Raw genomic sequence first — 14,783 nt, forward strand, 5'->3', positions numbered from 1 at the left:
CGACGTCTCACCCGGTCGGCGGCGCCAGGGAAGGGCCCGGCCGCAGGGCCCCGCGCCGCTCGACCAGTCGCCTCCCGCAGGGCTCCCGTCGCCCGCGCGGGCGGGCGGCTGCGCAGCGCCGGGGCCCCGCCGCCGGCCTCCTCCGGCTCGGGCGCAGCGGCCGCGGAGGCGCCCGCGCGGGGCCCTCCGGCGCGCGGCGCTCCCCCTGCTCACCTGCTCTCGCGGCGCCGGCAGAGGCGCCGCCGCGGCCCCGCCGGCGGGCGCGGCGGCGCTCGTGCCTCGGGAGGCGCCGACGGGCTCGGCTCAGGCCGCCCGCGCTCGTGCCTTTCCGGCGGAGACGACGAGGCACGTCCGTGCACGGTGACGCAAACGCGCACGCCCCGCCCGGCCCCTCCCCTTCGCCTCTGGAAAAGAGAAGAGAAAAAAAAACTTTTTTTTTAATTGAGGAATCAACAGCCGCCATCTTGTCGCGGAGCCGGAGCGCGTCGCGGTCGAAAGCCGAGCCGGGCCGGACCGGGCTGGCCCGGGCGGGAGTCGAATCGCGCCGCCGCCGGGCGGGGACAGAACCGCGGGGACGCCGCCCCCCTCAGCGGGCCCGCCGCCGCCGGGACGTGAGGAGCTGCCACTGCTGAGGGGCCGCCGAGGCCACCCCGCCCGCCGCCGCCGCCGCCGCCGCCGCCTTCTTCCGCGGGCGCTCGGTCGGCCGGCCGGCCGGCCGGCCAGCCAGCCAGCTGCCGCGCCGGGCCCGACACGAAGCGCCGCGGCGCGCCGGGAGGGGCGGGCGGCGAGCCTGCCTGGGGGGGGCGCTCTGACGGACGGACGGAGCGGAGCGGGCGGCCGCCATCCGGGCACCTCCGCGAGGGGGAGGGGCGCCGGCTCCCTCCTCAGCCGCGCTCGCTCCGGCCTGCCCGCCTGGGCCCGGCCCGGCCCGGCCCGCCAGCGCCGCCGCTCCGTCCCGTCCGCGGCCTGCCCACCCGCCCGGCCGCCGGACATGGGGCATCCGCGGCGGGGGCCGCCGCGCCGGCGGCCGTGAAGCGTTGAGCGGCATTGCCGGCCGCGGACAGGCCAGTCTCCCGGCCGCCAGCACCGCCACGGCGGCGACGCGGAAGGGGTGGCTGGCGGAGCGCGGAGCCCCGGCGGCGGCGGCGGCGGCGGCGGGTGAGCCAAGCGGCGGGAGCCGGAGCAGGAGGAGACCATGGCGGAGAACTTGCTGGACGGGCCGCCCAACGCCAAGCGGGCCAAGCTCAACTCTCCGAGCTTCTCCACCCCCGACACCACAGGTGAGCACCCGCCCCCGGTAGGCCCAGCCGGGCGGCCAGCACCGTGTGGCCTGGTCAGGCTGGGCCGTCATTCAGGGCCTGAGACGCCCCCTCCCCGTGGGCGCCTTGGCGCTTCCCCCCTCGGGGGTGCCGAGCAGCATTGTCCGTAGGGTGAGGAGAAGAGCCTGACCGCGGGGGCCTGTCAAATGTCCAGCCCCTGGACGGTGCCGGGCGGCGAGAGGCTGAGCGGCGGCACCCCCACCCGGGCACCCTGCCTGCCGGCTTTCCGCCGAAAACCCCGTCCGCGAGCGAGCAGACTTGGCTGGCTGGCTGGGAAGCGGAGTGGGAGAAGGCGGGCGCAACTTAGTTGCCGTTGGCAAGGCTGGATTCAGCTTTTCCGTGATGACTTCTCCAAAGTGCTTTTAGCACCTTTGCTATCTTGTCAATTGTCCCTTTTGTAGTAAAAAAGAAGAGTGTTAGTTGTTCCAGCAAGTGTGTTAAAGTGGCTGGTTTTCTTGAATTTGGCTTACGCTTTTAGTAGGTGCCTTTGAGTGAGCAGGTGTTTGCAGTGGGACCTGAGGCACAGGACAGTGCTAATCCACTGTAAGAACATAAGAACTGTGCTGGATCAGACCAAGGGCCCATCTAGGCCAGGCATTCGGTTCACACAGTGGCCAACCAGCTGCCCACGATCCCACCCAAGTTCCCCACAGACTGGTGTACATAGACATAATGCCCCTAATATCAGAGGTGGCATGGAGCCTTCAGGACTAGTAGTCATCGATAGCTTTATGCTCCATGAATTTGTCTAAACCCCTTTTAAAGCCATCCAAATTGATCTTCCTATGGACAGTTCTTTCCAACTGGCAAGGAGGTAGACCATTTGCTGGCATGGACCATACAATTTTGTCACACAAAGTTTGCTTATGTTCTGCAGTGGCTTCTTTGTGAGCTTCTACTCCACGCATCACCACAGTAGGTGGTTTTAATAATTTGGGGTAGTTGGTATATATCAAATAGTATATGTGAACGATGGCTGTTACTATAATATAGAGGGTGAGGGTTGCATCCACGTGGTCACCCACATTTTTTTCTGAGATTCCCTCTTAGCATCTTGCCCCAAACAGCTTTCTAAACTTGGGAGCTTGGTGGTAGGAGGCAGCCCATGAGGGCAGCTTCACTTTTTTTCTAGGATGTTCAGTGTTTTGGAGTGTCTCCAGAGACAGTGTTATTGGAAGCAAAGCTGTGGGCATGTCAGCATATCTAATACAGTCTATAACTTTTTTTTTGCACATGCTGTTCACTTCTCAGTCTTGTGCCCATGAAACAAACACCTGTGCAGTTTTCTGTTTACAGGATGTTACGCAGATGTCAGTCTTGCCTATACAAGAGTTGAGTGTTAAGTATGAAATCCCAGGTCATGGGCTAATATTTTAGCTTGATGCTGAAATATCAGTCTTCTGTTTTCTGGCATTTGGATGGAGTAATAGATTACCTGAGGTGCTTCTCCAGGGAGTCTTTACTGTTATGGTTAAAGGGGTTTCAGTAAATTGTTTCCCTCATACATGGTTGTATAGGGAGCTATACCTATGATAGTTCATGACGTTCCTGCTCCATATTCAAGTAATGTGGCTTTTCAAAAGCCCTAATGCATGGAAATATTTATATTTGTTATGTTTTTCTATTCCCTTCCACCATTGTAATAAGTAGCTTGTATAACTCTCAATAACCTGTATAACTCTTAAATGTAGATGCAGGTTGTTTTATTATTTATTCATTATTTATGTAATAAAGTCATATACTGCTGAACATATTTAAAATATTGCTAGTTATATTCAAACTGGCAAGCTATGGTTTGTGTATCTTGGAAACCACAGTTTGAAGATGGTTTCCAAACCATGGGCTGTGCTGACTATGATTTGGTGTCTTCTCTGAATTCACAAATCATATTTACAGCTACTCCTGTGCTTTTGGAGATTAAAAAGTGGAGCAAATGGAAAAGGAAAACCAGCAAGCATCTATACTCTAGACCATGGTTTGTCTTCATGTTTGGAAGTTCAAGTTCATGGCTTAGATTCCAAAGAATACCTTGGTATGTGATAGATTAGGTAGAGTCATAGTCTGAGTAGCTTTTACAATTTAAATGGCGTTAGCTTGCATTGCCCATATAGAATTTAGGCACTTCTTTTTTGGTATGATAATACAAAATGAGAATACTGCAGATAATACAACATTATATAGTTTGTTGTGCTATGTACAAATCATGCTATTAAAAAGTGGAGCAATTGAGAGAATCAGCCTGTCCAGCTCAGCAGAATGCTCTGTACTTGAGAAGTATCCTTGTGGGTGCCCATTTGAAGATTTTTATGGTGAGGTGATGCATTTTCTGTTCCAACCCCATTTGTCCATTGGTAGTTTTTCTATATAGAAATCATATTATTGATTTTATTTGCGTGCCACCTTGAAATACAATAAAAACAGAGCAACAACAGAATAAAAACGGCACCCAACCCAACAGACCTGCTTATATGCCAAAGGCCTTCTTGAAGGACAGCAAAGATTACTTCACTGAAGTTGATGAGTGCTGCTTCATCCTTGATAGTCCTATTTCTTTTGTTATTACGTGGAAAGTACATCCGTTCTTTCCATTTTTATCTCATGCGTCCTGCAAGCAGCTAGCGTAGCTGGCCTAAGTTCTCCCAGTATCAGTCCAACTGCCCATCCACTCCACTGGCTCTCAAGGTTAACAGGCAGATTTAAGCCCTATGTGCAGTAGTTCAGCTGTGGGGGGAAACTGACAGCTCTTGTGCATGTGGGAGCTATCTTTCAAATCCTTTACTACGGTACAGAAAAATGTTTGACAAATGGGTGTTAAAGATCTTGCTTCTCAGTCATACTTCAGTAGAGATAGTAAAGGGAAGACAATGTAACAATTTTTTTCCTTGCTCCTGCATGTACATAATTCACTGGAATGATATTTCTGGAATACAGTTTACTTTTGCTTTGTGCTGAATTTAAGCCATATGGTGGATGGGACTGCTTAACAGAGTATTGGCATATAGCAGGGCTTCGTGTTTCTCTGGTAACTGCCTTTATCTGTTTGTTAGATAGAGACACTGTAGCCCTTGAAAACAGTTGCACAGTGGTTGCCTTGTGTTAATAGTTCTTACGCAGCTGCATCAAGAAATGAATTAACTGGGTGTGAATGTTTTGTGTCTTATACCAACCTCTGTTAACTTTGCAGATTTTGGAAATTTCTTTGATTTGGAAAATGATCTTCCTGATGAGCTGATCCCTAATGGAGAGCTGAATCTTTTAAACAGCAGCGGGAACCTTGTTCCAGATGCAGCTTCCAAACACAAACAACTTTCCAAACTTCTGAGGGAAGGCAGTGGCTCTTCTGTCAACCCAGGAATTGGGAGCGTGAACTCCAGTAGCCCTGTCCCACAAGGTGTCAGTAGCCAAGTCCAGGGGCAGCCGAACAGCGTGAATATTGGCAACCTGGCTGTGATGGGCACGAGTCCTTTAAGTCAGGGAGACGCTGCTGCATCAAGTCTGGCCAAGCAGGCAGCCAGCACACCTGGGCCCAGCACCCCTGCCACTCAAGCCCTGAACTCTCAAGCACAAAAACAAGTGGGGATGGTGACGGGCAGCCCGGCAGCCTCCCAGGCAGGAGCTGGGATATGTATGAACACTGGCTTCAACCAAGCTCATCCAGGTCTTCTCAATAATAACTCAAGCCACAGTTTAATAAATCAGGCCCAGCAAGGACAAGGGCAGGTAATGAATGGATCCCTTGGGGCAGCTGGAAGAGGACGCGGTACCGGAATACAGTATTCTACCCCCACCATGCAAGGAAATGCAAGCAACGTGCTGGCAGAGCCCTTGACGCAAGTGTCTCCTCAAATGACAGGTCACACAGGCATGAACACAGCCCAGGCGGGAGCCATGGCAAAAGTATGTAGTAATCACTTTAATTCAGATAGTTTTGTTGAAGTGTTGTTTGAACTGATCTTAAGAATGCTATACTGGAAGGCATTTGCATCCTTGGATCTTATTTACATACCTGATTTCAATAAACATCTATCAGAATTTCTGTAAAAAAAGGTTTAATTGAATTGTCTAAGCTGGGGGTAAGCAACCTGGTGTTCTCCAGACATTTTGCACAACAAATGATCCCTGAAGATTGGCCATACTGACTGGGACTGATGGGAATTGTAGTCCAAAACATCTGGGGGGCACCAGGATGCCTGTTCGTGGACTAAGCCATAGAGGAGTTAGCTGGTAACTTTCTTTGGTCATTAAATGACCTCCATTAGTCATTAAATGTTTGGTTGAATGTTGCTTTTGTCCCTCTATAGCTTACCTATTATACCTGATGTATTATTCAGTGTCCTTATAGTACTGCAGTAAAAAAAAAGTATAACAGTACCAATTATTGCCAACTTTACAGCTCAGACTCCTGTCTGAGTCTTGCTTGAGACGTCGCTGCAGCCTCTTATACCTGGTAAACTTATTTTCTTGAAACTGCACTTAATAACCTCAGGCATGATGTTGTCGATGTTTGGTGTAAGAAACCCTTTATTCTGTGGCTGTTAATGACAGGTTTTCGTTGAACTGCTGCCAGTGGCTGGGGAAGAGGAAGGGTTGTATAGATAGAAAGCTTGCAAGCCTGGTTTAATGAATGGCATAGAGCAAACTTTGCTAGGGAACAGAATACTCCAGACAAGCCAGAGCATTCCCTCAAGAAGTTTTGAGAATCATGTCATTACAGCTGAGGGATCAAATGTTAATGTCCACTACTAATATGGGATTGGCGTGTGTGAGTTTGTGTATGCAGGAGTGTGGCTGTACAACAAAATGAGAGTATAACAGCAGGTGGGAGACCTTGTCTTCAGAGGATCTAGGAAATAATCATGTGTACAACTATAACACTGGATTGTTCTTAAAACCAAAAAGCCCCAACGGATCTTTTCTTTCCTATCCAAAACTTTGGAGAGTTGACAACTGAAAATGTAACGCGACTAGTTCCAGATGGTCATGGCTCAGGATCATCATCAGACGTATTACAGAGGTCATGGGTGGGTCAAAAAAGAGTTAGTTCTTAGTTGTCATCTGCCATGAGGGAATGCATCAGTCTCAGATTTCATTGCCTTTTGGTTTTCATGTGGAATTAAAAGTTTTGGCTTTAGGAGATCAAATTAATGTGGCAAAAGTAAGTGTGTGTGCGGTGGTGGTGGTGTGATCTGGTGCCCTTCTTGCACAAAAGAAAATATTTAGTTGACTCTTTTGCCTAATTGTAGCTATTGGTCAACAACTAGTTTTGCTGATAGGCCACTTTGATGGTGGTGTATGACCCAAGTCTCCCCACAGCCTAAGGTTGCTTGCTTGCATGACTGACCAGTCAGATACATGCAGGAGCTAGAGGAAGGAAGACACATGGTGGGAGGCATATTGTGCTTAGGGACAAGCACAGTAATGGTCAGCAACTGCCCTCAAATGTTTTAAAATCTTAATTCAATGTGCAGAGGGAAAGTATGATGGAGGAGAGTATGCTCCTTTACTCAATGGGCAACAAAAGAAAAAAGGTAGCGATGTGTTAGGTTGCTTAAGCTAGTGGCAGAATTAAAATGTGCCAGTATCTGGACACCTGAGGGATAGTGCTACTAAGTTACCAATCCAGAGGCAAATAGTGGGTCGCTTCTGACCATGGTGAGCTAGGGTAACTCTTCTATGTTAAGCAGGGGAGTGGAATCTATTCAAGTACATGCAAAAGAATGAAGTAATGCGCGAAGTTCCAGCTGATGTGAGAAATTCAGTCTTAGTGCAAGTTAGAGCTGTTTCATAGTGACACTTTTTTCTACTTGGGTGTACATGCACATGAGAACACGGGAAATTAGGATGCTGCCTTACACCCAGTCAGACCTTTGGTACACCTAGCTCAGCATCGTCTACAGCAGGGTTGCAGAACCTCAAGCCCGGGGGCGAAATCCAGCCCTCTGAGGGTCTCAATCCAGCCCTCCGTGGTTCCCCAGAAGGCCACACTCCTAACCCCTGGTCCCACCCCCTTTCCCCAAACCACTGGACATTCAGTGGTTTCCTGGTGTTTCTGCAGTTTTTTCCCCATTCTGGAAGTTGAAATCCCTCTCCTGAGGCTTAGTTACTGGCAGTAAGAGCTTTAAGCTAAAATGTGCTGGTATTTTTGGCCCTACCCCTTTTTCCTCTGGCCCAGCCTACCACTGGAATGTGGTCCCTGACAGCTTCTCTGAAATGGACTTTGGCCCTTGAACTGAAAGAAAATCTGGACTCCTGAGAGCCAGTGTGGCGTAGTGGCTAGAGTGTTGGACTGGGAGCCCAGAGATCCGGGTTCTAGTCCCCACTCGGCCATGGAAGCTCACTGGGTGACTTTGGGCCAGTCACAGACTCTCAGCCCAACCTACCTCACAGGGTTGTTGTTGTGAGGCTAAAAGGGAGAGGAAGAGGATAATGTAAGCCGCCTTGGGTTCCTTGCAAGAGGAAAAAAGGCGGGGTATAAATGCAACAAATAAATAAATAAATAAATAATACATTGACAAGCAGTGGCTCTCCAGGGATTCAGACAGGGGTCTTTCCAGGGGATTGAACCTGGGACCTTTTCCATTCAGAGTAGGTGCTCTACCACTGAGTTACAGCCCTTCCCTGATATACACCACTTATGAACAACGTATGAGCACTTTGAGCATCATGTTCACATACAATAGCGTCCATAAGCATATGTGTCTTGGTTTTGCATAATTCACAGAATTTATAGCAGGAGGCATTTTACTTGAAATAAGAAGGTTGTAGGTGTTTCAAAAAGTAGATTAATCAAATCACCCAAATAATAGATGTAGGCCAAGTGGAATTCCTAAATATCAGAGTTAAGGTAAATATTTGTGACGAATTGGGCTTATAACACTGCCAGATTACTCTGTCTCACAAGTGAGAGTAGAACTCTTCAGCCTGGTCTCATCTAATAGTTTAAGGCAACTACCCTCTGCCCAAACAAAAAGTAGCTTGTCTCAAGTATAGCTTTGAGAAGCAATTTGTCTTGGCTTGCAAATGCACATGGGCTTTATGGAAGCATTCCATGTGCGGGCTACCTTCACAATGTCCATTGCCTAGTCACAGATTAAACTTCCTCATTGCTACTTGTAATTTAGTTTTCAGACTCCTGCCCCTAGAATTCTAAAAATTTAGCTGTAAATACATAAGCTGTCACGCTTAGGGGTTACTGTAGAAACAAATGCGGTCTTGTAGTTTGTGCTAGCTAATGTTTGTTTTTATATACACTACAGAATTCTTCTTTGAATAGATTCTGATTCTCCAAAATGTTATAAAACCTTGTGAAATTGTATAAAAAGGGTGAGTAAGAGGGACCATGATGCCTGGTATGGAGAAAGACGTTTTTCTCCCTTTGTCATAATACTAGAACCTGATGTGGTCATCCCATGAAACTGAATGTTGGCAGAGACAGGAGAGAAAAAAGGAAGTACTTATAGAGCATAGGGTTAACTCAGCCTTCCCCTATCTGGTGCCCTCCAGATATGTTGGACTGCAACTCGCATCATTCCCAGTCAGCATGGTTGATGACGGTACTGCCTGGGAATGATGGGAGTTGCTGTCCAATACAACTGGAGGGCGCCAGGTCAAGGAAGGCTGAGTTAAACTGTGGAATTTGCTTCTGTGGGATGTGATGGTAGCCACTAACTTAAAACAGCTTTGAGAGAGAATTACAGAATTTCATGGAAGAGAAGATGGTCAGTGGTGACCAGTCATGATGTCTACATGCTACCTCCAGGATCAGAGGCATGCAGTTGCTGGGAAACAACAGCGAGAGAGGGCAGTTCCCCTCATGTCCTGCTTGGGAGCATCTCATGAGCATCTGGGTGGCCACTGTGAGAAACAGCATACTGGACTAGATAGGCTTTATGTCTGATCCAGCAGGGCTCTTCTTATGTACTTGATATTTTATTTATGGATCTGTCTAAGCAAGCTCTTCCTAGATCTAACTTAATTCTTCTCAAAACTTCTAGAGATGGTTGTGGTGGCCACCAAAATGACAGTGAACAGATCTTTGCTCAGCTACATGCTTTGCTTGGCTCCAGTTGGAGGACAGTAGGGAGGAGATACCACCAGCAGTCAACAGCAGTGCCTGCTGTTGAAAGAAGCTGTTCTCCAAATGAATCCAAAGCACCAGAATTTTTAAACAGTCTGTAACATTTTATTTACTTATTTCTTACATTTCTATCTTGGCTTTCCTCCAAAGATCCTGAGGTGTTGTGTATAGCAGGGGTGGGCACCGTGTGGCTCTCCAGATGTTTTGGACTACAACTCCCATAATCCCATATCATTAGCTATGCTGGCTAGGGCTGATGAGAGTTGTAGGCCAAAACATCTGGAGGGCCACAAGTTGCTGAACTCCTGATATCCTTATTAATCACCTAAAGTTTGTTCTGAAATTTGAAAACATGAGAATATAAAGTGGTCTAAGGACTTATGAATGCAGTTCAGAAAGACAAGTAGATTGGCTGAGTGCTGCCTAATAGGAAACCACCTGTGTAGGGAGGAGTCCCTATTTGTACTGAAAGCATGGTATAAGTGTCATATACAAGCTATTTCATTTAACTGGTTAAATAGATCATTCTATTTAATAGACATTCAGTTCAAATAGACAAAGTCACTTAGGGTTGCTTCACAGCTTCAGCACACACTGATTGACTGACTGAATCTCTTAGGCATGAGTTTAGTGCGTGTCTGTGTGTGTTTTAGGCATGAAGATATTCTTCAAGTGTAACAGAACCGCCCAGAGAGCTTCGCCTATTGGGTGATATAGAAACGAAATAAATAAATAAACAAACAAACACATTTATTTATTTGTTTCATTTCATTTCTATACCGCCCAATAGCCGAAGCTCTCTGGGCGGTTCACAAAAATTAAAACCAAACAACACACAATAAAACAATTTAAAATATATAGAACATTAAAACCACAATATAACAATACAACCACAATAAAACCTAGCAGCAGTGCAGGTGTTTAAAATACAAATTTAAAACAGGAAAGCTAAAAATTTAGAAAACTAAAATGCTAAAATGCCTGGGAAAATAAAAAGGTCTTCACCTGGCACCGAAAGGAATACAATGTTGGTGCCAGGCGAACCACACTGGGGAGCTCATTCTAGAGCCGGGGTGCCACAGCAGAAAAAGCCCTCCTCCTAGTAGCCACCCACCTCACTTCCTTTGGCAGGGGCTCACGGAGAAGGGCCGCTGATGATGATCTTAAGGTCCGGGCAGGCACATATGGGAGGAGGCAATCCTTCAGGTAACCTGGCCCCCAAGCCGTTAAGGGCTTTGAATGTTAACACTAGCACTTTGAATCGGGCCCGGAAATGGACTGGCAGCCAGTGCAGCTGGAAAAGTACTGGCGTAATATGAGCTCGCAGGCCAGTCCCTGTTAACAATCTTGCTGCCCTATTTTGGACCAGCTGAAGTTTCTGGACCGTTTTCAAAGGCAGCCCCACGTATAACGCATTGCAGTAATCCAGATGAGAAGTTATCAGAGCATGGATAACTGTAGCTAGGCTATCTCTGTCCAGATAAGGGCGTAATTGGTATACCAGCCTAAGCTGATAAAAAGTGCTCCATGCCACTGAGTTCACCTGTGCCTCAAGTGACAGTTCTGGATCCAAGAGCACCCCCAAACTACGAACCTGATCCTTTAGGGGGAGTGCAACCCCCTCCAGAACAGGTTGAATATCACCTAGCCGGGCAGACGAACCACCCACTAACAGTACCTCCGTCTTATCTGGATTGAGTTTCAGTTTATTAGCCCTCATCCAGTCCATTACCGTGCCCAGGCACTGATTCAGAACAGTCACTGCCTCACCTGGTTTTGATGAGAAAGAGAGGTAGAGCTGGGTGTCATCCACATATTGATGGCACCTCAGCCCACACCTCCAGATAACCTCCCCCAGCGGTTTCATGTAGATGTTAAACAGCATGGGAGATAAAATAGAGCCCTGTGGAACCCCATGGCACAATTGCTATGGCACAGAGCAATAATCCCCTAGCACCACCTTCTGGAATCGGCCGTCCAAGTAGGAGCAGAACCACTGTAGTGCAGTGCCTCCTACTCCCAACCCAGACAACCTATCCAGAAGGATACCATGGTCGATGGTTTCGAAAGCTCTTGAGAGGTCCAGGAGAATCAACAGGGTCGCACTCCCCCTGTCCCTCTCCTGGCAGAGGTCAAACACATGGTTGAACCAAAGTGGGGACTTGTCTTTTGTTGGAGCATATGAAGCATCCCTTAGTCACATGGTCCAGAGGTAGCCCAAAATATATGGGGTAATTGGATTTGATGCTCATATTCCTTCTTTACTTGCCAAGAAGAAATATGAGAAGCAAAGTGGCTAAGGAGATAAAACTAATTACAGACATTTCTTGAAATATGTCAGAAACAGGGAAACAGTACTAGGACTGCTAGATGACCAAAATCAATGATTCAGGCATAGTTTGGTCTCCAGTACCTGCTTATGCAAAGAATGGATGTAATTTCTCTGCAATTTCCCTGACTTTGGGCAGTGCTTCTGAAGAAGTGTGAAAATTAATGTAGAAATGAAAAAGTGGCATCAACAGGGCCAGATATCAATGTGAAATTGATCTTTTAACCAAAGCATGTTAAAATCAACCTCATCAGAAAATTAGAAGGTAGTCAGTGTGACACCAATGTCTTTAATGCCTACCAGTATCAGGAAATTGGAGACAGCGTAATTAAAGCTTAAATGTTTATACATAAAAGAAAAAGCCTTGTTTAACAAGAATCAGCATGGTTTTTTCTGTGAGGAAATCTTTTCTCAATGCACTTTTAGAATTCCTTGAGGGTATTAGATAGATGGGATGATCTGGTAGAAATGATGGCATTGATCCAAACACCTGTGTAGGCTTGTGCTAGGGAATTGTGTTAGTAGAAATCTGCATTTGATCAAAAAGTATATGCATAATGTTAATGAAATAAAAATTGGGTGTAACTACTAATGAAAGATATCATAGGCATATCAGCTCACAGTAAAATTCAATGTCAGAAGTTATTGGGAAAAATAAATGACCGTCAACATGGATGGCTTTAAAAGGGGATCAGATTCATGGAGGATAAGGCTATCGATGGCTACTAATGATGACTGTATATTACCTCCAGTATCAGAGGCCATATATCTCTAGCTACCAGTTGCTGAGAAACAAGAGCAGGAGGGTGCTGATGCACTCATGTCCTGCTTGTGGGCTTCCCAGAGGCATCTAGTTGGTTGCTTTACAAACAGAACACTAGACAGGCCTGTTGTCTGATCCAGTTCAGTTCTTCTTGAAAAGGTATGATAATCATTGCTTCTAGTAGCGAATGCACTTGGTCAAGTTGCTGTCATTAGTCATACTGAGCTACGCCAGGAAAGGTGGGATATAACTATTTCAAATAAATTTAAACTTGGAATTGGAACAGGGACACTACAAAATAAGGTGTAGTTTCTGGCAGGGTGGATAAAAATCAATGATTTTTTAAAAATCACATTTGTTTGATTTAAATAGATTTATTTTTTTTAAAACATCACAAAATCCTAGATTTCTCTCTCATTTTAAAAATAGCATAGTTACAATTACATCACATAATGAACATGCTGAACCTGCAGTCTATTAAAGAATTAAGTTACCCACCAATCAAACATGGGCAATAATTTCAGTTTTTCATTTCATGAAAATGGCTCTGTTCAGTCTAACAGCTCTTGCTTCTTGAAAGTTCTCATCTTCCAGTTTCTCTGACCAAAATCACATGTGCAGAAACATAGGCCTAGTTCACACGTAACAACAACCCTGAGTATGGGTTGTCATTAAATCGTGGGTTGTCATTACATGCGAGCCCTACGCTATGGTTTAACTATGGATTGTTAACCATGACCAACTCAAGAAGAGAATGTTAACCATGAACAACCCGGGAAGAGAATCCATGGTTTGTTGTTGGGTTGTGAACTCTGGGTTTTCTGTAGTTAACAACCCATAGTTAAACCATAGTGCAGGTTTTGTGCATAACGACAACCCGTGATTCAACAACAACCCACGATTCAATGACAACCCATTCTCAAGCTATGTTCAACCCATACTCTCGGTTGTTGTTATGTGTGTAGGCTAGGTAGGATTGTTGTTCTGTGCTTATTTAGTTAGGCCAGGCAAGGCAGAGGAGTTCATTAAGACAAACACGATGAAAAACAATATAGCAGGGTAATAAAAATAGATGCTTTTAACAATCCACAAACATAGAATCATAGAATCATAGAATAGTAGGGTTGGAAGGGGCCTACAAGGCCATCGAGTCCAACCCCCTGCTCAATGCAGGAATCCAAGTCAGAGCATCCCTGACAAATGGCTGTCCAGCCTCGTCTTGAAGGCCTCCAGTGTGGGAGAGCCCACCACCTCCCCAGGTAATTGGTTCCATTGCCGTATTGCTCTGACACTCAGGAAGTTTTTCCTGATGTTCAGTCGGAATCTGGCTTCCTGTAACTTGAGCCCATTATTCCGTGTCCTGCTCTCTGGGATAATCAAGAAGAGATCCTGGCCTTCTTCTCTGTGACAACCTTTCAAGTACTTGAAGAGCGCTATCATATCTCCCCTCAGTCTTCTCTTCTCAAGGCTAAACATGCCCAGTTCTTTCAGTCTCTCTTCATAGGGCTTTGTTTCCAGTCCCCTGATCATCTTTGTTGCCCTCCTTTGAACCCTCTCCAGCTTGTCTGCATCCTTCTTAAAGTGTGGTGCCCAGAACTGGACACAGTACTCCAGATGAGGCCTAACCAGTGCTGAGTAGAGGGGAACTAGTACTTCCCGGGATTTGGAAGCGATGCTTCTATGAATGCAGCCCAAAATAGCATTTGCCTTTTTTGCAGCCACATCACATTGTTGGCTCATATTCAGCTTGTGATCGACGACAATTCCAAGATCCTTCTCGCTCGTAGTGTGGTTGAGCCACGTATCCCCCATCTTGTAACTGTGCATTTGGTTTCTTTTTCCTAGGTGCAGAACTTGGCATTTGTCCCTATTAAATGCCATTCTGTTGTTTTCTGCCCAGCACTCCAGTCTATCCAGATCACTTTGAATTTTGTTTCTGTCTTCCAAAGTATTAGCTATCCCTCCCAATTTTGTGTCATCTGCAAATTTGATCAGCATTCCCTGCACCTCCTCCTCCAAGTCATTAATAAAAATATTGAAGAGCACTGGGCCCAGGACTGAGCCCTGCGGTACCCCACTCGTTACCTCTCCCCAGCTTGAGAAGGTCCCATTGATAAGCACTCTTTGAGTCCGATTCTGTAGCCAACTGTGGATCCACATGATCGTTGTTTCATCTAGCCCACTTCGAGCTAGTTTGCTCATCAGGATATCATGGGGCACTTTGTCGAAAGCTTTGCTGAAGTCGAGGTATATGATGTCTACAGCATTCCCACGGTCTACAAGGGAGGTGACTTG

The 14,783-nt window shown here is 46.8% G+C and overlaps 1 protein-coding gene across 7 annotated transcripts in view; it reads left to right on the forward strand.

The window, feature by feature from the left end:
• Window positions 1–376: 376 nt before the first annotated feature.
• CREBBP (CREB binding lysine acetyltransferase) overlaps window positions 377–14,783 on the forward strand; it is a 153,302-nt gene continuing 138,895 nt past the window's right edge. For 5 of the 7 annotated variants that reach the window (XM_084817898.1, XM_084817893.1, XM_084817894.1 and 2 more), the window contains exons 1-2: window positions 379–1,280; window positions 4,504–5,216. In XM_084817898.1, coding sequence (XP_084674024.1) covers window positions 1,196–1,280; window positions 4,504–5,216 — 798 coding nt within the window. In that variant the 5' untranslated portion in view covers window positions 379–1,195. Of the gene's footprint in view, window positions 1,281–4,503; window positions 5,217–14,783 lie in introns of all 7 variants that reach the window. The other 2 variants (XM_084817897.1, XM_084817900.1) reach the window with 2 other exon arrangements.

The sequence above is a fragment of the Heloderma suspectum genome, chromosome 12 (genome assembly GCF_057233095.1).
Source record: "Heloderma suspectum isolate Gila_16-S chromosome 12, 16-S_ref, whole genome shotgun sequence".
Lineage (NCBI taxonomy): Eukaryota > Metazoa > Chordata > Lepidosauria > Squamata > Helodermatidae > Heloderma > Heloderma suspectum.